The following is a 25,099-nucleotide window of genomic DNA, read 5'->3' as shown; positions in this document are numbered from 1 at the left end:
GCTGGGAGAAAATTTGCATTTCAAAGGGTACAGAAAGAATTTATAATTGTAAGTTTTCCGAAGTAAATGCTCAAAGCAAATGGGAACCAGTGATCTATAATCAGGAAGAAACCTAACTAAAGTTTACTCAACATAAGAGAAATGTTAGGGTCATCTTATTTAGAAGTCACAACTCAATCACCTAACCTGACATCTAGGAAAAGAAAAGGTACTTGCTGCAAAAATGCTATGAAATCTTGCTTCTCTTGAACAGATGCCATTGGACATCGGTAAGGTGAATTCAGCTAAAAGAGTTGACAATTTGGTTGAGCTTGGATCATCATATGATGTCAAAAAGTAAGCAATTTCTCAAAAAAAATATAAAAGCAAAATAAAACAAAACAAAAACAAACAACCAAAACCCAAAACTAAAACCAAATCCAAATCCAAACAAAACAAAACAAACAGTGAGGACATGTTAAGAAATAGCCAATACAAAAGGTGGGACAATTTGGTCAACAAAACAGAATTAAAATTCATACACTACAAAAAAAATCCATGAGTCCATAATGATAGAAATAAATAATTTAATAAATAAATAATGTAAAAGATAAGACAGCTCTTCATTATAGTTCTAATTAATAAATACAGAAGAAATCAAGAAAATAAAAAATCACTGTTAGGCAAGCACCAATATAATAACTGCAGCAATATTCAGCAATGAATATGAAAATTAGTAGATAAACTTTGAGAATAAATAAGACTTGAATAGTTTTAAAGCATTTTCTCCAAGATATTTAATAATTAAAAGGAAAAAATAGTAACTTTACAATGGTTAGAAAGCCAGCAACTAACAATTTAAGCAAGTGGCAAAGGCCAGCATCACCAGAATTGTGACCTATTGACATCTTATACCTCCTTACTTGATGGACTCGGGTCCCATGAATTCTACGGTATCCCCTCTGAAAATGTATAACCTTAAAATAATCATGAGGAAAGAACATCAAACAATCTAAATCAAGGGACATTCTATAAAATACCTGATACCCTTCAAAAATATCCAGGTCATGAAAGACAAGGAAAGGTAAGGAATTGCCCTAGACTACAGGAGACTAAAATGTGATAACTAAATACACTGTAGGATCCTAGCTTTAATTGCAGGACAAAAAGAACCTTAGTGGAAAAATTGATGAAGTCTACAGTTTATTTAGTAGTATAATGCCAATGTTCATTTCTTGGTTTTGACAAATAGACCTTAGTTATGCAAGTTGTCAACATTAGGAGAAACTGGGTGAAAAGTATATGGAAATTAACCTTACTATAATTGCAACTTTTCTATAATTTTTCTTAACCACAGCCAGCTAGCATGAGATCAGATTACATATGTACAGAAAACCCTTGGATTGCAAGTAACTTGTTCTGTGAGTGTTCCACAAGACAAACAAACATTTCTAATAAATTTTAACTTAATAAATGAGTGATGTCATGCAATATGAGTAGTATGTGACACTGAACATCACATTATCACAACTGAGCCAGTGGTTCTTCTCTCTCTCTCTCTCTTGCTGCAGGATTGTGGGTGGCTTCCGTTCTACGTCAGGCTGCCTGCAGATATAGACCCTTTCCTCTGCTGCCTTATTGCTAGTTACATTAAATACAGTATATGACAAGAGTTTATTTTACTTTTTAATCTTATTTATTCATTTTGAGAGAGAGAGTGAGAGATCAAGCTGAGAAGGGGCAGTGAGAGAGGGGGTACAGAGGATCTGAAATAGGTTCTGTGCCGAAAACAGAATGCCCAATGTAGGGCTTGAACTCTGAACCATGAGATCATGACTGGAGCCAAAATCAGACACTTAACCAACTGAGCCACCCAGAGGCCCTTATGACAATACTGTACTGTAGTCCACATTGGTGTGAGCATATATAGTGGTCCCCATGAAGAAAAAGATTCCACTGAGCCAATGTATAGCAGTGATTCCATTAGTGATAGTGAAAGTCATCCTACACAATAACTCTCCCCTATTGTCTCCCTCACACCAGCCACAAAGGTTTTCAAATGTAAGCAAAGGATAATTCATTTATTTTCTTTATATTTTCTTGATTGGTTAGTATGATATGACAGTATTGTAATCATTTTTATATGAATATTTTTGGGTTGTGGAACAAATCATCCGAATTTCCATTATTTTTTATGGGGAAATTTGCTTTGATATAAAAATGCTTTTGATTAAAAGCATGTTTCTATAATGAATTATGCTCACAAACCAAGGTCTTACTGTAATAGATTAGACAAAATGTTACAGATGAAATAATGGCAGATACAGAATAATGTTTTCTTGGCAAAGAGGGATCTAAAATCTGGCTCCTTATTGCATCCTCATTTTGTACCCTCTATATTGTGGAAATCATTTTAGTATTTATTACTTACCACCCAGGCACTAGATTGGACACTATTGTGTCCAAGTATAACCAGGGGTGGCTAAGTCCCAGAGAGGAATAGAGGATTTTTCTATTCCAGTTCCCTGAGTGCCCACTTCTCCAACTGATTGACATTAAGAATATGGAAACCAACTAGACAATAAACTATATTTAAAAATTAAAAAAAAAAAAACAGAGATAAAAAGGAATGGTACTGAGTCTTCAGAAGAAACCAAATGTACTTTCCAAAAAAGTAGCCTTACAGGCTCCAAAAGTGTGCCTGGTCAAAATGTTACATAACAATTATAGACTATTCCCACATGAATAAGTCTTCTATTACAATGGTATTAGTTTTTGATCCTCCTGCACTCTGCACAATGTCCTGAGGATTACCAGACACCGAATATGATGTCCAAAATACTAGGTTACCTAGAAAAACGTAAGTATATTTAGTATGTAAATAAATGTAATTGGCTGTAAAGATAGTGCCTACAGGGGCTCCTGGGTGGCTCAGTCGGTTGAATGGCTGACTTCAGCTCAGGTCATGATCTCCCAGTCCATGGGTTTGAGCCCCATGTAGGGCTCTGTGCTGACAGCTCAGAGCCTGGAGCCTGTTTCAGATTCTGTGTCTCCTTCTCTCTCTGCCCCTCCCCAACTCGTGCTCTGTCTCTCTGTGTCTCAAAAATAAATAAACGTTAAAAAATAAAGATAGTGCCTACAGTAGATGCTTCCTAAACAAACATTTTTTCTCAATAGAAATCCTGCAATTAAGAAAAAAGATCATCCTTAGAAAAAGAAGTCATCTTGATGAGATGAATATGTTTTATTTGTATTTACACTGCACATTTCTATTTGCCCTAAGCCTCCTTAAGGTAAAGATTAATTTAATAAATCTCCAGGTAAAACCTGGACTGTTTTCTCAGAGACAGAATGCTGTATATTAACTAATTGGAATTTAAATAAAAACTTGGAAAAAAAAAAGAAAATGTTTGGAACAATTTGTGAGATGCAAGTTTCAAAGGCACATTTCAAAGGCATGTTTCAATGTTATGCATCTATCATCTGTCTACCTACCTACATGTGTTTACTTATTAAAGATGATGTATAACAACCCAACTAAACTTCCTTGGGATCTTATAAGACAGAACACTGGGGCACTAATAAGGAATTGTCCTCCAGAGACTAAGACTTTCTGGACTCTTCCTGACAAGATAAGACTCATTAAGAAAACTTCCAATGGAAAGTGATAAAGCCTTCCTTGTGAATTTACAAAGTGAGGCAATATGTTTAGATAAATCAACAGTAAAGAACTTATAAAAGAATCTTTCATACTAATTGCTTTTTCCAATATTGAGCTTTATGATATTTCAAAAGAACACACACGCACACACTTTAAAAATATTTGTGAAATAAGAATAAAATGATATATTCACTTCAAAATTGTAATGCATTTTTATTCACTACTATTAATAAAATGATTATATTAGTGAGAAATCCATCATGGGAGGAAATAAATGAGAAGAAATGTTACCTGAGAGAGAAGCACTGAAGTGGATTTCTCTCATTTACTTCCTGGCTTAAATTGGACAAATCATTTTAGTCTCAAAATGAGTTTTCAGTATAATAAACTGAGAATTGGTGTTGGTATAATTCCACCAGTTATCATCCAGTCATTTGTACCAGAGCAATTTTCAAAGTACGGTTCATGGATACCTGGAATAGATTATAGTTTATCTGTGTAATGAGTTAATAGTATGGTATTTTGAATAATTTTTATCCTTATTTATAACATAACCTGATTTTTTAACTTATGATTAAGGGGAAAAAAGTAGAAAATATGGAAGAGTGTTCCCAGAGAGTCACAATGTTGGCATGTTATTCTGATGATTCAAATAGTTCTCAAAGAATTCAAGTTTAAGTGCAAAAAGCAACCATCTCATTTTTATATATTTAAACTTATCATAACACTACCTATAGTATTTATAATTCTCCAAATAAATATCTCAAGCCCTGACACATTCTGAAATGGACTGCTAAATTACATTATCTGATCTCAGTTAAAGGACTCTTCCCTCCATGTGCAACTCAGCGCAATCTAATTCCTTTCTTTTGCTCACTTCCAAAGAAAGTATTTTACACAAGTTTTTATGTCAAAATCTGATAAAATTAGTGCCTGAGATTCAAAATGTGTAAAAACACTTCTTTGCCGCTACAACAATGAAAACACAGGGTTAACGGTAACACCTATCTGCCATCAGCAGCCCTAGGAAGCCATTCCCTAACTGTGTATAAATTAAATCCATATGGTCAAAACACACACTTAAATTAAATAAACAAAACGTAATTCTTCTTGTCTTCTGAATGTGAATCTCAAGAGGCAAACATCTGGATTCGAAAGGCACTTAGCAGAATATAAGGTTTTTCCACGTAAACTTCCATTCAGGAACTAGAAATGAGATTCTGCTCAAGAGGCAGCATCTGACACATGAGCCTATCTTAGCACTGAGCATACAGATAAAGCTGTGCTTATGGATAAGCACAAACAGATAATAAAATTAAAGCCTCAATGAATTAAGCTTTCAAAGGTAAAACTCCAGGGTGCTTGGAGGAACCTTTCAGAATGATACACATATCATGTCTATTGTAGCCTCAATACAAACAGCTCACCAAGAAAATCTATAGTAATTAGAAACATTTTCAAAGTAAAAGATGAGACACACTGTTTTCTTTTTCCAAAGGTACTTAAACATGGGATTGCACGGGACTACAAAATTAAAAAACAAGCTGAGGGATAAACATATGTCTCAAATTATTCTATTTTACCAAGTAAGGTCATAAAACACACACCCATACATACCCTCACACATTCAAAATTAAAAAAGAAAAGAAGTGAGGAGAGAAATTTTAACACATAAAACTTACCATCCACTATGGCTATCAATTATTTTTAAAGAAGAGTATTGAGGTGCCTGGGGGTCTCAGTCAGTTAAGCATTTGACTCTTGATTTCAGGTCAAGAGGTCATGATCTCATAGTTCATAAGTTCTGGCCCCGCTTTGGCCTCTGTGTTGACAGTGCAGAGCCTGCTTGGGAGTCCCTCTCTCCCTCTTTCTCTGTTTCACCCCTGCCTGCACTCTCTCTTAAAATAAATAAATAAATAGTAAACAAAAGAAAGATGAAGAGTATTTTAACATAAAATAATTAAGGAGGACCCAAAATGGAAAAAGGACAAACATTCCCAAGAAAGAATGGCTGGTACTATGGTTGGTTTCACCTCGCCCCCTACCCTCTCAGCCCCACCTCACTGTTTGACAATCTTTTGGGATGTTTTGGTTGTCACAACTGGGGTGAAGGTGCTACTGACCTCAACTGGGTAGAAGTAAGAGATGTTGCTAAACATCCTACAGGGTACAAACAGCTCCCGCAACAAGAAATTATCTGATCCAAAATCTCAATAGTACAACAGGTCAAGGGTCAGTGGCACTGGCTCAGACTTCTCCCATGTGCTAAACAGATTATGAAGCCAGGGATATTGATAGTTCATTAGATATGAGCTGGAGGCAAAGGTGGTGATAAATAGGGGATACATTAGAAGATTTAGGGCACAATATCCTGACTTTGTGGCTTTTAGCATCCTGGTCTTACGTCTTCCCATATACCAGGTTGACTAAGAACCACAGGGTGCAGAACATGTGTCCTCCTCTTCAACCTCTGCCTCAGGGTAACTTATAGCTTCATTATAATATATTTACATTGTGGTTTTCATGCGACCACCATCACCACCTCCACCACCACCTTTCCAGCACCTCCCCATGGAAGAAGATGTCCATGACAGTTCCAGCAAGAACCTTGTAGGACTCAAAATTCCCCTTTGGAAACAACCTCAGAGTCCACCCATATGGCCCATAACATATGCAAACATAAAAGGAAAAGACACCCTTAGCCCCAATGCAATTGTCACCTATGACCCTGCCTGCTCTCCCATCTTGAGAACGTGCTGTCCTTAATAATATGTTTAGTGCTTGGTACCTTCCTTCTGGCTGTATTTATTCGGGCAAGGATCCTCATGTAAATCTTTTGTGGGGAATCCAAGAACCAAGATGATTCACAACATGCAAACTCTCCCACCAGTAACAATACCTGTTGTGTTAATCTGTCTTTCAACCTGTATTTTGCTTTCAATCATTCTTAATAATAATTTAGCAACAGACTTGCAGTGGTGAAGTTCTACACTATCACTTAGGACCAGAATGAAAAATTAGTGGCTAACTGCAGTTCTAGTACTTTGATCACGATTCCATGTGCTTATTAGTTTGTGGAATGAATTTATAACCATGGTTTTATCTAGAGAGTAAAACTTATAGGTAGCTATTTTTTTCCTAAAATTTATTTGGAAAGTGGGTGTATAAAGTGATGCATAAATAGCATGGTAGACATCTTTTTGTCTGTGTACTTTCATACATAGTGCTTGCATATTTATAGAATACTGTTTTATACACCAAAGATTTGAAAATGATATTGTAGTGGTTATCCTTGAATACTACAGATATATGTGACAATTTTTACAAATTAAATTACAAAAATGGATCATAGCATATATATGGTTTTATTATTTCTTATTTTTAAAACCCAATATAAAGTATTTCAATGTCTGTAAAACATAGCTTCATCACAATGTTAAACCTTTTATTTCATTGTTTAGATCCAGTATGATCTTAGTATAAGTTTTCAATGGTTATCAGGTATTTTCCATTTATACACACACACACACACACACACACACACACACACACACACATACAGGCAGGTAGGTATCTATAATCATATGTCTTTATGCATATATTTATGTGTATTGAGTAGGCTGTGATATTTTTCTACCTCTTTCCAAAAGTATCTGGAGGAAAAATTATAAAAAACAAAGGGGAAACACTTTTATAAAGGTTTTCAGCACAGACTTTTCCATTTGTCTACAGAAAGTTTGCCCTAATTAATATCCCCAGAAACTATGTATAAGTGCCCACGTTCCAAAAAAGTTTTCTGAAAGCGAATATCAACAATCTTTTATTTGGCAAATATATTAGAATATAGTATTTCATTCCTGTTTCCATTTGCATTTACATATCTGATCAGAGGGAACAACTATGTATATGTTCATTGTAAACGTGCATGTCTGTTTTGTGACTACCCGCTTCTCTTCCTACACTCATTTTTTTTTGTTTGTAGGGAGGTGGGGTGGGGGAATTGAAGTCATTTTTTCTCACTGGTGGAAATCTGTTTATATATAAACATTTTCTTATATAAATTATGATCATTAGCTTTCCAAATTTATGTATTTAAGTTTTTCAGGCTTAATCTTGGGCTTTGGTTGTTTGGGTTTATTTTTTTGTCTGTTCTCAGGAGTAAAGTTTGTCTGCTTTTTCCTTTGCTTTTCTCTGTTTGGTATCACAGAGAGTTCTTTATTATCCCAAGGTCACAAAATAAATATTTACTCTTTTTATCTAGTACAGATTGTGTTAGTTATATTTTTCAGTTCATTGCACACTATCACTCCTGATAGAGGACTTTACCTACCTCAAGATAATATCCCTTTCCTTCTTTCCTTCCTTCCTTTCCTCCCTCCTTTTTTATTTTACATTCCTTATGCCTGTTTCTCTGTTCTCCTGCAAATTAAAACATAAACTTTTTTTAACCTCCTATGGTTCACCTTGACTTAGAGGTCTCATACTTAATTCACTGCACAATTATGTGAGTCTCTTATGATTAGACATTGTTATATTTTATAAACACAATACATGAATGAAACTATGTGTTAGGCACCTATTATGTTTCTATCACTGTACTAGGTCCTTTACATATATTCTTTCCAATTAAAATACTTCAAGGTATGTATTGTCTAAACTGTTATATAAGGAAAAAGACTCTCAGAGAAATAAATAAATTACTAAGAGTCATACAGTCATTAACAAAAGGAGCCAAGATTCATCCCAGAAATAATGGCTCTAAAGCCAGTGCCCTTTTGTTTACCTTTTGGTGCCTCTTAAAAAAAAAAAAAAAAAGCAAACAAAATCAAAGCACTTCTTCATCACTTTAGAAACTACATTCTGGAAATTGAGTATCTGTTCTCCATCATCCCATTTTATATCATTTTAAATCATTATTTTTTAAAGTAGTTCCCATGCCTAATGTGGGGCTTGAACTCACAACCCCTCAAGATCAAGAGTCTCAAGCCCTACCAACTGAGCCAGGCAGGTGCCCCTTAATTTTATATAATTTTAAGAAATTTTAGTAACAGTAGTTATTATCTATGTCATTTTATTAGAAGTACACTAATCTCGGGGCTATACAATTGCAAGCGAATGGATATGGACAGCAGGTGTAATAACAGTCCTGATTCTGCTTCCATATAGTTCAATTTCAAAATGAAGTTTCCTGTCATTTTGAATGGGATTTTAAAGTCAGATTTTCATATGAGTCCTAGTCTCCAATGAATGTAGCACTTTTTGCCAGTATGCAGACTGATTTTGTTCAAGTGGTCCCATCTAAAGCCTGGTCTGTAGGAAGGGTAGCTATGTCAGGTGGTGGAAGGACAGGGGCACCTGCAGGTCCTTGAGTCAGGCATATTTCCGTCAATTTCAGGTCTGTTACTTCACACTATGCGATATTGGGTACTTACCTAACCATATGTCTCTTTTTCTATATTTTGGAAGTGGGGATGATAATATATACCTCAACGGTTGGTTGTGGAGACATTTAACAAATTTAAAGTACCTGCTACCAATTAAGCATTTGGTGAATAATTGTTATTGCTGCCACCACTATATTTTTATCATCATCAGAGTAGGTGACTATAATATACCAGGACATACCCATATATGTTGCAGATAAAAGATAAAACTTTTGAAAGTAAATTTGGAATTTTTTCTCAAATAGGAATATATTTTCTTGTCATACTGACTCTCCATGGAAGGCTGTGATAATTCCAACTTCTCTAAAAGTATATTTTGGATACCAACTTTATGATCATGGTTTCCCACGAGTCACATGCACCTAATTTCAAATATACAATTCTGTACTAATTTAATAGGCTATGTTAATGTTTATTGTTTAATTTAATGTTTATTCAAAGACATATCTATGACAAAGAAATAGATAAGCATTTTAGAACAGCAGGATATTGCAGGAATTTAAAAATTGACATTATCAAATTCAATTTTAGTAACATGTAAAACTTTAAAGTTCCATCAGAAATACAAAGATCAGTGCCGTTCAAGTTTTAAAAAGACCTATTGAAAAGGTAAATGGAGGCAAACCATGAGAGACTCTTGAATGCTGACAAAAACTGAGGACTGATGGATGTGGGGAGGAGGGGGGATGGGCATGGAGGAACACTTGTGGGGATGAGCACTGAGTGTTATGTGGAAACTAATTTGACAATAAACTATTTGTAAAAAAAAAAAAAGAAAGAAAGAAAGAAAAGGTAAATATGTCCGGAATACCTGGGTGGCTCAGTTGATTAAGCAACTGACTCTCAGTTTCAGCTCAGGTCATGATCACATAGTTCTTGAGAGGGAATCCCGCTCCAGATTCTATACTAACAGAGGAACCTGCTTGGGATTCTCTCCCTTGCTCTTTGCCCCTCCATGCTTTGCTCTCCTTCTGTCTCTCAATATAAATAAATAAACTTTTGAAAAAGATAAATATGCCTTCTTGCTAATTTTAAAGGATTTTTCTTTCTTTTAAAGTTTTAAACTTCAAATCAATTGAAACCATAAAGCACTTTGTTGCCACCTAGGTTCTTTATTCTCCCTTGCACACTGGATTTGCTGTAAAGGGATTTGGACATCTTATCTCTAATTAAGCCTACGAAAGAAGAGAGAAGATTAAAAATCTGTCACTTTTAATTTTAAAAATGGGCTGATGGTAGCTGGAGAGCAAAGGTATGAAAATCTTCTAAACTGTTGCTTTGAAAGTACGTAATTTACACTTTACATAAAAATTCCCTGGACCGATAAGGAAAATTTTGAGTGTCTCTCCTTATCTATACAGCCTGGATAGAGAGTTGCTGTGTATTCTCAAGTCACAGTCTTCTAGAATTTACTCAGATTTCTTACTTGTTCAATGTACCTGCCTTTATTAGTGTACAATGCGAATATTTTATTAGCCAGGTTGTGATGTCTTTACATTTCTGTTCTGTAGACCACGTATTCCTTGTATGCATTCCAAATGTTCTGTCTTAGATTACAAGCTCCGAATGACCCAGGACCATGAATCATAGAAACAAGTGTTTCCTGGACATTTCTTGGATACAGATGACTCTCAGTTCCCTGGAAACCGTCTGGCATTGATTTTTTTGGTAATATTATACTTTGTGTGCCTATCTTAACATCCAACAAACCCAGTGTCCCCTTATAACCTGATATTGGTCCTGGGTGTTGTGATTTTCTATGCAAGGAAACAACACTGAGTTCCTTTTGTTTTCATCTGCAGCATAAAACTGGGCTCAAAGGCCACCCATCCACAAATTAACCCATGAAAATAATCTTATGCAAAGAGCTTTACACATAGAAAGAAACTTATTTGGCTTAGTTGATCAGATTGGGTCTCCACACATTGCTCCAAAAAAGTTTAAGAGGACTAATCAGGAAAGTGAATCCATTTACAAATGTGAATCCATTCACAAATGATGATGATGATGATGATGATGATGATGATGATAGTATTAGTAGTATTGGTGGTAATGACCATCATGATACGTGGTCACTAAAGTTTTATCACTTAACTATGTGCTGCTCCTTACAAATATTATCTCATAAACCACAATAATCCTATGATGAGAGTAGTTCTATTTTAAAAATAAGCAAACTAAGATTAAGAGATAACTTGCTGAATGTTAACAGTCGTAAATGACAGAAGCAGGATTCAAACTTGGGAGTTTGACTCCAAAAACTGCACTCTCTTTTTTTCCTTATCTTGGAATTATAAATGGAGAGACATGTCCACGTATGACTTTATAAAGTCCTTTTTCCTCTAGATCCATCCATGTTGTTGCAATTGGCAAGGCTTTAATCTTCACTATTGCTGATTCCTTGTATACACAGACCACATCTTCTGTATCCATTCTTCTATTGACAGACACTTGGGCTGCTTTCAGAATTTAGCTATTATAAATGATGCTGCAGTGAATATAGGGGTGCACACAGTGCTAAGTGGAGTAAGTTAAAGAACGACAAATACCATATGATTTCATTCATATGTAGATTTTAAGAAACAAAACAAATAAACAAAAAAGAGAAACAAACAAAAAACAGTTTCAAATACCTAGAACAAAACGGTGGTTGCCAGAAGAAGGGTGGAGAGGGGGATAAGGTGAAATAGATAAAGGGAATTTAGAGTACACTTATTTTGATGAGCTCTGAGAATTCACAGAATTACTGAATCATTATATTGTACATCTGAAACTAATAAAACACTGTATGTTATATGTTTCATACATATAATGTATGTAAGCTAATTATACTTGAATTAAAAACTTAAAAACAAATAAAAATTTGAAAACAATAAAAATCCCTATTTCTTGTAGGTACATGAGCTTTATAGAGGTGATGACTCCATTCTGAGGGATATTTTTATGTTCTATATCCATTCACATTTACACAAGATTTTAACCAAGCCTTAGATATATATATATAGCATTTCAGCCTATGCAACTTATTAAAAGAAACACATATTCACATTTCTAAAAAATAAACACACATTAATAAATACTCACTGATTTAAAATGTCCATATATAAAAGCCTAGATTTAGACTGTGGTCATTGCAGTGTACAAAGGTATTTTTAGATTATCAGAGGATTTTTTAAAACTACATTTTATTTTGAACTCTTTTTTTTTTTTTACTACCTAACCATTACTCGATACACATTTTCCTTAATAAGAAAAGAAGTAAGTACATATTTCCTATTTCACAAGAGATGAAAAATTCAAAACTACTTACTTTATAAATATTAAATTTTCAACATTAAAGAAATATAACTTCTTCAATGAGAACAATTCAGAGAATAGGAAGGGCATAACTTAAATTCAGGTATCCCTCACAAACACCTCCAAACTGGACAAGGCAGAGAATCACCTAAATACTTTAGCCTCAGAAGATTTGTCCAGATGACAATCATCTGGGTAATTCTTTTCTAAAATATTATTTTCAAAAAATTATGATTATCTGCTTTATTTATTTATTTTTATTTTTACTATTTTTATTTTGAGAGAACGAAAGAGAAAACAAGCAGGGAAGGGCAGAAAGAGAAGGAGAGAGAGAATCCCAAGCAGGCTCCACACTGTCAGTGCAGGGCCTGACGTGGGCTTGAACTCACAAACTGTGAGATCATGTCCTGAGCCAAAGTCAAGAGTCAATTGCTTAACTGACTGAGCCACCCAGGTGCACCTCCCATTTATTATGTAGGCAAGTTATTGACTAGATACAAATGCTATATCTAGGAAAACTCCCCTCCCCCCAATTTTCTGTGCATGTTCCTTTTCCCAAAGGACATTTATGGCCAACATCATTCATTCATTCATATATTTAGTAAATATTTACAGCCTATCTACTATGTGCCCAATACTGTTTTAAGTATGAGGAATATCTCAAAATGGGAATAAAGATTAAAGTTGTAGCCTTCATTGAATTCTGCATCTAGTAGATGACAAAACAAACAAGTAAACATGTTGTATGTCAGGCAGTGAAAGGAAGTATTATGGAGAAAAATAAAAAAGAGAGGTGAAGAGGTTTATATGTGGGTTGGGAACAGTGCTGCATTTTCAAGCAGGGGAATTAGTGGTGGCCTTCCAAAAAAGTTGACATTCAAAAGAGCAAGGGTGTCAGAAGAGAAGTGGGAGCATGACATCTGAAACTAGACCTAAAGCTAAAATATCAATTTCTTTGAGAGTAAATTTAAAAAAAGTCACTATGTAATATACAACATTTCAATATGAGCTTCGAAGTTTATAAAATTATAATATAGGGGCACTGAGGTGGCTCAGTCAGTTAAGCGACAGACTCTTGGCTTTGACTTAGGTCATGATCTTCTAGTTCGTGAGTTTGAGCCCTGCCTCTGGCTCAGAGCTACTGGCATGGAGCCTGCTTGAAATTCCCTCTCTCTCTCTTTCTCTCCCCTGCTAGGTCTCTCCGTCTCTCTGTCTGTCTTTCTGTCTCTCTGTCTCTCTCTCTCTCCCAAAATAAATAAATAAACTTTTGGAAATAAGTTGTAATATAAAGCTATGTATGTGAGGTGATTCCTACTCTACTTGATAAATTTCAAATCTGCCTACCTGACTTCTTCATTTGGTAGTCTAATAGACATTTCAGAAAAGACAGATGTAAAATTAATTTCTGATCTCCTACGATCTCCAATGTGCTCAATTCATTCTCCCTCATAGCAACATAAATGTCAGTCCACATTCCCAGTTCTCAAGCGAAAACCTGTGTGCTGTCTGACTCCTTTCTCTTTCTCATACTCAAAATCTAATTCTTCAGCACATTCAGTTAACCCACCATATATGTTCAATCAAGAACTCTCAATTTCTCCATTTCTTTTCTTTTCTTTTTTTAATGTTTTATTTACTTCTAGGAGAGAAAGAGAGAGACAGCATGAGCAGGGGAGGGTCAGAGAGAGAGGGAGTCACAGACTCTTAAACAGGCTCCAGGCTCTGAGCTGGCAGTCAGCACAGAGCCCGACGCGGGGCTCAAACCCACAAACCGCGAGATCATGACCCTAAGCGAAAGTCGGACGCTTAACCGACTAACCCACCCAGGCGCCCCTCAGTTTCTCCATTTCTAAAATCCTTTCTCAGCCTCGATGATTTCTCATCCAGGTAATAGCAATGGGTTTCTAAATTCCTGTTTCCTCCTGAACTATTTCTCAGACTATTTTCAACACAGCATTCAAAATGACCCCTTTATATCATGCACTCTCTGGCTCAAAGCCCTCTGCTAGCTTCCCATCCTACTCAAAATAACAGCCAAATTTCTTGCAACGGTTTGTGTTCCTTACAAGATCAGCCTTCCTTTTTAGTGTCAGACCTCCTCTTGCCTCACTAACATTTGCCTCCAAGGCTTTTCTACTTGCTTTTTCCCTGCTGTGAATTCATTAATGAGTAGAAAATACTCTATTTAAAGCTTGGTGGAAGACTTATTTCACTCACTAGCAAGTAAGTCACATATAAATATCACAATATATCACTTCCTGTGGGCTTATAAATAACTCCACACATAATTTTTTGGGTTATTCAATAATGTTAAAAATAGGATATATACATTTATAAATGCCAAGGTTCAACTCTATAATTAAATAAAATAGTAAAGAGATTTAGCTTTAAATTGTAGACTTTGTAATTATTGTAAAAATATGTAATACTGGATATACTTTCTTTTTTTAAAAATGAATTCAATGCCCAATATTGGGCTTGAACTCACGACACTGAGATCAGAAGTCACACATTCTAATGACTGAGCCAGCCAGGTGCCCCTATACTGGATATACTTTCTTTCTCCTCTCACTCTAAAATACATTACCTCACTGGTGACAAGAACAATAATAAACTGTAATAAAATGATATCTTTTAAATATTTTTTCAGAATTTGTATTTGAGATTATTTTTAAAAAGAAATAAGACAATCAAATCGGAACAGAGACAAATATATCAGGCATTTAAGATTCGTTACTAGGCATTAATTTTAACTTGGAATTTCCCAGAAATTAAAGTAGGGTGAAAATGTATGTATTTTAATATAATTCCATTATATGATAAATGAGAATATGTTTAAATATTTGGTAACAATCATAGTTGGATTGAAATCTCAATAGGTATTTATTAAAATAATTCTAATATAAGAATTTGGGGATAAAATAATATGCAATGTTTTAAACTTAATTTTCTTTGCCGAGATTTTTATACACTGGCTTCTCTAATCAATAAAATGATACTAAATTTCAATTTCAGTAAAGAATTTGAATAAGAAAAAAGGGTGGCACTGTTTAGGTACAGTACATCACAATAGATGGAAATAGAGCATAGTGACCTTAGCATGTAAAAATCCAAAAACAGGGCACCTTGGGGGGGCTTAGCTGGTTGGGCATCCAACTTCAGCTCATGTCATGATCTCACAGTTCGTGAGTTTGAGCCTCACATCAGGCTTACTGAGGTCAGCATGGAATCTGCTTCAGATCCTATGTTCCCTTCTCTCTCAGCCCCCTCCCTCTCTCTCTCTCTCCCTCTATCTCCCAAAAATAAATAAAATTTTGAACAAATCCAGAAGGAGTAAGTAAACTGTCCTTTAGATGGCCTCCTAGCAGAAGGTTTTGTATCATTAAATCAAAAGGACCAAGTGTAAAGAAAACTTGATGGAAATAAAGGGAGTTGAGTTCATCTTGAGGAAATTTTGTATTGGAGGGAATAAAAAAGACAAAAGGTAGACAATTCAGATGTGGAAAAGATCACAAATGCAGCCTCAGGGATAGGCCTAATGATCAGAAACACAAGAATCATTTCATCAAATAAAAAACAGGTTTTTTGATTTGTATGCTTTGTAGAGCCAGGAGCAAGGGAGCATTGTAAAGGACTTTGGCAAAAAAGGCAGAGCATTTAATGTTTATAGCAGCAGAAACTAGGTAGTAGAGAGCCACTGAGTATTTCAGAGCAGTGACCTAGCAATTTATAGTAAGATTTATCTGGCACAACTAGGTACAACTGTTGGAAGAAGCAGCAAGAATGAAATTAATGTAATCCCTTAGGCTCAAAATACTGAGGAACTAGTATAGTTTGGAGGCAAGGTGTCTTACAAAAGGAAGGCTCTCTTCATCTTCTCTTATATACCTGTACCAGCCACCATGTGACGTTCTGTAAACAGAGCACTAAATGAGACTAAAACCATGTTCCCTGCACTAATGAGGTTTAGTGAGGTTTAATGAGTGGAGAAGAAAAGCCATTATGTAAGAAATTATGCATGCACAATGAATGCCACGATATGGGAATCTCCATGTGTTACATTCAGATTCAGGCCTGAATGTTGGAAAGAAACTGCACTGAAATTTGTATTAGTGATGTCTAGGCTAATCTGGAATCTTAATGATGACTAGGTGTTTGCTGGCAAAAAAAGAGGATGGAGAGCTGAGCGAATTGTATGCCTCAGGGAGGGATGTGAGGGAGAACCTGGTGCTTCTAGGAAGATTTCTGTACACAGGGAGGGATTGGAAAGAAAACATGAAATATGAGGCAGAAAGGAGAAACAGGGAGCAGAACCTGGTACTGTAATACACAGGACATTACGGGGCCGGATTTTATGCTAAGGGCAAGGGGAAGCACTGAGACCTTGAAGGGGTTTACACACAGTGATAGATGACAGATTTGTACTTTAGAAATATAATCTCAAGGTCAAGTGAGACAATGGAAGTTTACTAAAGGCAGGCAACAATTTAGGAGTCTGCTAAAGAAAATCTAAGACCTAAACTAACATAGTGACCCATATGGCCTTAACATTATCCTTAACTACATTTTAGACAGCGTTCTTTCTGACTCTAGATGCCTGACCTCCCTTTTCTTAGAGGGAATTACAAAACTTGTCATTGTAAATTCTTTCTTTGCCACTTTAAGATGTTAGTAAATATTTCTAAATGTTTTCAACAGCTTTACAAACAAGGAGTGTCTTTTTCAAAATCCAAGGAGCTAACCTTTTGAAATGTAATTGTCAAGGAAGATAGAGCCCCTACATCCCAGGCTCTGTGGCAGGGTGGCTATCTAACTTGAGAGGGCACCTTGCTCCAAGGTGTAAAAGTACCTGCTGTCATGAAGACAGAAAACATTTAACTTTTCCTTTGGGTAATGTCAATTAGCAAAAACAGATGGCCTACAATCCCCCTCATCCCATCTCTGAAAAACTTTCAGCTCTTTTTTCCAGGAAAGTCAAATTTAGCCAAAGTTCTGGTCTCTTTCCCCTACTGCAATAGCCTTGAATAAAGTCTTCTCTTCCTGTTTAACTTTGTCCAGTGTGAAATTTTCTCTGAAAGTAGTGATGGTGGAGGTAGTTAAAAAAGAGACAAGTTCAGAAAATATTTAGAAGATAGTAAAGCTGGAATGTGGTGTATGACTGGCTGTGGGAGGGAGTAAAATATTATTCCCAGGTTCAGATGTGTTCCACCCAGAGTACAGAGGTATTATAGGGGGCATAGGAGTTAGAGTCAATGTGTGGGATAAGGTGACGCATTCAGGCTTGGGAACAGTGAGTGCCACAGGAGCCTATAAGCCATGCGAAGAGAGGAAACCCACAGGCCTGCAATCTAAGCAGCCAGAGCTCATGAGACAGGATGTGACTACATTCACTTATCTATTTAAGAGATTTGAAATCTTGGGACTCTATGAGACAGTTCCAGAAAACTGGGAAGAATTGGAAGACTAGAGGGCTTAGATCAGAACTCCAGGGAACCCTAATGTTTGTGAAATAGATAGAAGAAAAAATGATGAATCACTGAGAATGGTCACCCAGAAAGATGGGAAAGCAGAGTTACTGCCAAGTACACAATAGAAATTAAAGAAGCCAATGAAAAGAAAATGCACTGCCTAATGTAGTGCTGCTTATGTAATGTAATTTCATCCACGCTTATGCAAGCTGTGTTTTTCATAGTAACCTGAACCAAATTATATCATGAAAAAGGTAATGAGGTCGTGTCTTACCATATTTTATATGTTAATTCAGTATAAGCTTGAGTTATTGAGAGTGTATTCTGATAATAGAGCTTATTAAAATGTTTCCAGGTTTTAAAATAAACCACCCATTCATGCTAAATTTTCTATTGTCATGGTGGAGAATATTCAGCTGGCTGCTCTTAAAAAAGCAATGAACAGGACGTTCTCCCAATCACTAACATGAAGTTAGAGTGTACATGGCTATTTTTTTTTTACCCCAAGAAGCATCTTCTTTATTTTAAGATTTGATATGCTCCAATTCATTTGCTGCAATGACGTTTTGAGGCTGTGTCCAGTAACCTAGGCAACTGTTCTTATTTCTGTCCTAATTTTCTTCTACATATAGAACATATATAGATTCAATGGCCTCAAAGATATTCTTTAAGGCAAAGCAGATTTACAAACTATATGCGTTTAAGGGAATCTAACATTCAAGATATGACAATCTTAATCACCAAAGGCTAAATGTTCCAATTTCTTTACTTTTGGATCAACAGTAAATATGATGAATAATGGCTCATTTAAAAGATGGTATAATTTTATGCTGACATATGATTGGACTACAATTGAAATGATAAATTTTTAAGAGTTTTGTTTTCCATGTTATAGCCACTAAACTGAATTTAAGCACTTAGAGATGACAGCTTCAACTACTTTCAGATAAAAATCTGGCCTTGATGGGATGCCTGGGGGACTCAGTTGGTTGAGCATACGACTTTGGCTCAGGTCGTGATCTCTTCGTTCATGCATTTGAGTCCTGTATCAGGTCTCGTTCCTCTAAGTGCAAAACCCGCTTGAAATCCTCTGTCCCCTTCTCTTCACGTGCGCTCTGTCTCTGTCTCTGTCTCTCTCTCTCTCTTAATCTCAAAAATAAATAGACATTAAAAAAGAAAATCTGGTCTTGGTCAGTAATGTTAACTGAGTTCCCATTTTTACTCTTCATCTACAAGACAGTATGATCAAAATTTAAATTGTGTGAGACAGAACAAAATCTTTTATTTTTTAGACCTATTGGCTTTCGACCTGTATAGGCAGAGGAAAGAATCATTAGAACATATGTTCTTCTTGGACAGGAACAGAGAAATAAAAAGCAATTTTATTTTATTTTTTATTTTAATTCCAATATAGTTAACATACAGTGTTAACATGTATTAACACTGTGTTGTACACGTGTTGTATGTATATATAACATACAGTGTTGTACAAAAGAGTGACTAAATAATTCTATACATTATTCAGTGTCATGAAGATAGGTGTGCTCTTCATCCCCTTCAACTACTTCATTCACTCCCCCAACAACCTTCCTTGTGATTACCTCCCTTATGATTTGTTCTCTATGATTAAGAATTTGTTTTTTGTTTGTCTCTTTTTAAAATTTTGTTCATATGCTCTGTTTCTTTTATTCAGTATATGAGTGAAATCATATGGTATTTGTCTTTCTCTGACCAACTTATTTCACTTACCATTACACTCTCCAGATCTATCCATGTCACAAATGGCAACATTTCATTCAATAAAAGGTGGCATTAAATGACTACTGGTAACACTGATTTTAACAAGCATCTTATAAATATTAGGATGAACTTTTCCTTTCCTTTTATTGCCTATGTACCATAAACTTTGGAAATTAAGCCCTATATAATTTGATGAAGGTATATGAGGACTGTGAGAGAGGAAATAACAGAACACCAGAGTATCAAAATTCCACAAAGAAACAAAACAAAACCTCCCAGTGCATGGCAGCCATTCAATAATGAAGAAAATAAGAACTTGGGTCAAATTCTCTGTTTTATCCTACTATCAAGAGCTGTTTTTTGTGATTGTCATTTCAGTTGTACATGAGGTAGATGAATTAGATGTACGTGAAAGTGCCAGCATCATTAAAAATCACATTAATGTCATCTTCCTTCTAACCTCCTAATGCAGTTTCTGATGAGTCCTTCTCCTGAGGGAAAAACTCCTTCAAAAGACGTTGTTAATTGAATTTCCAGCATGTCAAAATGTTTCACACCGTAAAACCAAATAACCAAAGCAGTCTCATAGTAGAAGACTGAGTCTTGTATTTACAAAGCTTCTTGAACCACTCAAAAGGAAGCCAAAGTGTAATACAAACACAAGTCTACATTTATCATGAAATTCATTTTTTTAAATAAAAATAAAAATGTATTGAGCACTTCCTATATGCCAGGAACTGAACTGAAATTTTACATGTACCTACTTTAATGTTCACGAAAAACAATAAAATAGGTACTATTATTCTTACTATCCTCACAATTTTACAGATGAGAAGACAGTTTGAAATGTAAACTAATGCTTTCAGCATCATATGGATAGTGATAGGTAGAATCCAGATTTGAATCAAGGCTTATATGACTCCCAAGTTCATACCCCTTTACAATATAAGGCAATGCTGGTGGAGATGAGTCACTTGCTCACCCATTCCACTCACAAAACTCTTTCAATCTATTCTGTTATTTCTTTCTAAAACTACAGTTGTCCCTCAGGTAGGCATGAGAAACATACTTTTAGTCACCATCGTGCTGACACTTTATTTCCTGAGAGTCCCTTGCTATTGCTGCCCCTACTGCATAAAGTAATTGAAGGGGAAAATCTAGAAATTAGAATACTCCCTGAATTGAAATATCACAGAGGCCACTGTGATAACAGACTGAGGTTTCTGGATTCTGTGCTTGGAGACCTAGGATTTTTGTCCTACAAGGTCTGCCACTGTCTGGCTCTATCTGATTAATACTGCATTTCCTCAAGGTGAAGTGATCCACCAGGGAGACTGTAAAGGTCTGGGCATCACTATGTATTTCCAAATAGTAATCAACAAAATGATTTTGTTATTGATGAAAGATTATAATGTTGAGACATTTTGAAACTTGTGAGGCTTATGCAGATCCGATACTTAGGTCTATGGTCTTTTGATTCACAAGTCATTTTTCTAGTAAAGGACTTATAATATCAACTCCACTATACTGGCTGTAATAATTGGAGAGCAATGAGATCTTATGTGATGGTAAGATTCTCCCCAAGTTTACAAGTGTGCTGTACTAGAAAGAGTGCGGTTGGTGCCGGAAGACCTGGGGTTTGGTTCCAGTCGACATGATCTGCACAAACTATTGAAATTCTTTGAGTTAAATTCGCTAGTTAGTAAAATCAAGGAGAAAAAAAACCCCAGGGCTTTTGTGAAATAAGACACCAATTTGGAAATATTCTGTAAGCTGTAAATGTTAAATGATAACTGGCACTGTTCTGTTTAAATAGAAAATATGAGTTAGCATCTATTTACTATAATCTTCTAGAAAGTTTTTAGGACTTACCAAAATGTTATTTTATCAGTAAGTTTAGGAATTTGAATATCTTAACAGGAGTCTATTTTCATGCCTCTTTCAAATTAGAGTTTTTAAGATAAAAGAATTCTATTTCATCCTTGCTAAGAACATGAAGAGAATAAACAATTAGATCTTTAAAGAATGTTCTATAAATCTATAGCAAAATCACACTCTATTTCACTGTAGAATGCCTGACTACTGGATATAACCACAGTATTGGTCCAGTGAGTATCTGTGTTTAATAATTAAGATAATCACTAATTTCCACTGCTATTTCTCTGCTACTTCTTCATAAAGCATGCACTATTGGTCTTTTAGTATTTCACTCTCATTGACCATGGACTCTAAATCATTATTTGTTGGTTATAGACCTTTACAATGCCCAGTGGCATTTGCCACTGATGACAACAATAACAGATGATATTGAGCCAAAGCTACTGGGAGAGAAGTGCAGAAAGTAAAATGATAATAAATAACTGTCATTCCATTACTAAACAGTGCCTGAAATTTGTTCTGTTGTATGTTCTATACAGCAGAGTCTGCATAATTCAAGAACCAAAAAAGCAGTTACTCTTTAGTAACAGCAGCAATCAAAAAAGTACCCAAATACATATCTTGTTCAGTGACCAGAAATTCCTCATGAAGCATGACATATTTTCAAAAAATTCTCAACAGAATCACTTCAACGTTTTATGATATCTTCCCAAATTGGATGGTATCTGGGACTTGTGTCAAAAGATACACTCAGTCCAATGAATACAAACTTCAGGAATGCTGGATAGAGTACAGAGATAAAGTCTCAAATGGATATGAGATTGAACATAGAAATATATTCTAAGCACATAGATACAACTATGGAGACTATGGGACCTGATAAGGATGCAAGATGCCTAAGAGAAATCATAAAACATATGCAAGCATCATCATTTTGGTCAGGTGGTTTGGGTGAAGGACAGTTTGAGCTGGCCTTCCATGAATGAAATCTCTGTAGCAATGAACTCACAAGACAGATATTCAATAAGAGGTTGTTATTTGAGTTAAATTGTCTGTACTTTACAATAATTACTCTTTAAAAGTTAAAAGTTGTATCCTTCCTACATTTCTCAGATGACTACAACATCCTTTATTCTTTCCTGTTTCATTTCATTAATGATGAATCAAGTTTATTGGAGTGTTGGTGGTTTGTTTGCTTGTTAGTAAAAGATTCATTCCACTAACTCTATGTTTTACATGAATTGATATGTGGTAATCACTAAAGTTCTTAGAAAATCCACTTACCAGACAAGTTCTATAAATCTGTGCCTCAGTGATATTAGTAAAACTGGAATAATGTATCAATATATCAAAGTTAATGTGATAATTAAACAGTTTATATACTGTGACTATCTTTTCTTGTTTTCTCCCAAATGCAGAGTCTAAGAATGTTAGGTAGCTTATTCTAGGATGAAATCTTGGGGAACAGAATTGGACACCTGGGAAGAATGGATAAGGAAAAAAAGGAGGGCAAATCCAAAGATATTTTATCAAGCTCGTCACTGGTAGTAGTGGGGCTTGATCTCCCTGGGAATCCTTTGAGTGCCTATGGAAAATGCAAAATAGTCCATCCAAGAAATATAAGAGTATTTGCCAAGGTTACGCTGTGGAGTGCTAATGCTTCACACAAGATTGTGCATGTATTAGAATATCTGAATAGCTTCCTGAGGGATTCCACACAGCAATTTCAGAGAAGCCTCAAGGCAGGAAGTGAATAAAATCTAAGTTATTCGCAGTTTATGCAGAGAGATTTACTAGAGCAGAGAATGGTCAAGTTAAACATAATGTTGTTCCCAGTAGATGTGATGGGTAGGGATCTATCTTGCCACTAGGTAGTAGTGAGGGTGTTTCCCAGTGGCATTCCAAATGAACCAGCCCATCAGGGAACTGTGCAGAGTAGAACACAAATCCAGAATACAGAGAAGTTTCAGGATGATTTCTACAAGGTTAGAAGCAGTGCCCTCTATGAAAGATTCTTTAGATCACAACCATGGAGATCATCAACTTCTTAAACTAAATTAGTCAGGTGGCCATATAGCTGGCCTGTTACCACAGCCAAGAACAAAAGTATAAATCAAAATAGTAGTAATAAGAAGTTTATTTTCTTAGCATATAATTGTAAAGTTTATAAAAACACTTTCATATGCATTACCTTCTTTGAGGTTATTGATAATGCTTTCAGAAGGTATGATATTATTTTTCTCATTTTTCAGATGAAGTACTTTGAGGTTTCTAAGTTTTAAGGCCTTCACCAAGGCTTGATTGTATACATGTGACAATCCAGAATGGGAAACATGGCATGTTTATCCTAATCCCAGAATCCTAAAAGGTACCTTTATTTTAACAAAATTTCCTACTATTAATTACTTTGTAAGTCCTGACAACTACCCTCCACCTCCTGTGGCTCAGCAGCAACCTAAACGAAAGTATCTGAAAGTATCTGAAAGTATGAGCAAACTAGAATACCAGCAAAATTCATTTCTAATCCCATTGCCATTTGTTGATCTCTTCCCAAAGATGCCTACTAGATCTGAAGGTAACTTCTTTTAGATGCTGGGTGCTCCCCCGTTGGGGAGATGAGCTGGTTTCTAGAGAGCTGGGAAATAATCCAAATAATCAGCAGGGAGTGGAAGTTCAAGGAAACCAACATTTCTAAGAACACACGGGTGTCGTGACTAATATATATCAGTTCTAAGTAATCTGAACATTTGAAAACATAGAACTTTTGGGGTGCCTGGGTGGCTCAGTCAGTTAAGCGTTGACTTCACCTCAGGTCATGACCTCACAGTTTGTGGATTCCAGCCCCACCTCAGGCTCTGTGTTGACAACTCAGAGCCTGGAGCCTGCTTCGGATTCTGTGTGTGTCTCTCTCTGCCTCTCTCTCTCATGCTAAGCTCCCCGCCCTCCCGAATTCCAAGGCTCTTCTTCCTATGCTTCATAAAACCAGCCCCATATCCAGGAGTCCCACCAGTGAGCTCCTGCCTGATTGATAACAAGAGGGCACAGCATATAGCTGTTTTCTCAGGGAAGTGACTTACCCTATCAGTTTTCCCTTCAGTCTGAATGCTGGTGTGACTGCACACCTCATGTTCCTCTTCCAAGTCAGAAACATCCTCCAGTTCCTCTGGGGTCTATAAAAAGGAAGCAAAGCATTGCTGGTGAGAATGCAAAATGGAAAACAGACTGACAATACCTCAAAAAGTAAGCACAGAGTTACCAATATGACCCTGCAATTCTCCTCCTAGATATATACCCAAGAGAAATGAAAATACATGTCCACACAAAAACCTGTAAAAAACTGTTCGTAACAGTTCATAGCATACCAATCATAGTAGCCAAAAAGTGGAAACAACTTAAACACAAATCTTCTGGGGAACAGATAAACAGAATTCTATACACTAGGATATGATTTGGCTGTAAAAACGAATCGAATAATGAGACATGCTGCAACATAGGTGAATCTTGAAGATATTATGGTAAGTGAAAGAAGTCAATCATAAAAGACCACATGTTGATTCCATTTGTATGAAATGTCTAGAATAGGCAAATCTAGCGGCGCCTGGGTGGCTCAGTTGGTTAAGTGTCTGACTTCA

The 25,099-nt window shown here is 35.8% G+C and overlaps 1 protein-coding gene across 1 annotated transcript in view; it reads right to left on the bottom strand.

The window, feature by feature from the left end:
• Positions 1–25,099, bottom strand: part of CTNNA3 (catenin alpha 3) — a 1,601,461-nt gene that overhangs the window by 159,179 nt on the left and 1,417,183 nt on the right. The window contains exon 14 of the mRNA XM_077778723.1: positions 24,545–24,637. Coding sequence (XP_077634849.1) covers positions 24,545–24,637 — 93 coding nt within the window. The remainder of the gene's footprint in view (positions 1–24,544; positions 24,638–25,099) is intronic.

This window comes from Crocuta crocuta, unplaced genomic scaffold, assembly GCF_008692635.1.
Source record: "Crocuta crocuta isolate KB4526 unplaced genomic scaffold, BGI_CrCroc_1.0 scaffold167, whole genome shotgun sequence".
Classification (NCBI taxonomy): domain Eukaryota; kingdom Metazoa; phylum Chordata; class Mammalia; order Carnivora; family Hyaenidae; genus Crocuta; species Crocuta crocuta.
The sequence above is the reverse complement of the archived record's forward strand: the minus strand, read 5'-3'. Positions and strand labels throughout refer to the sequence as shown.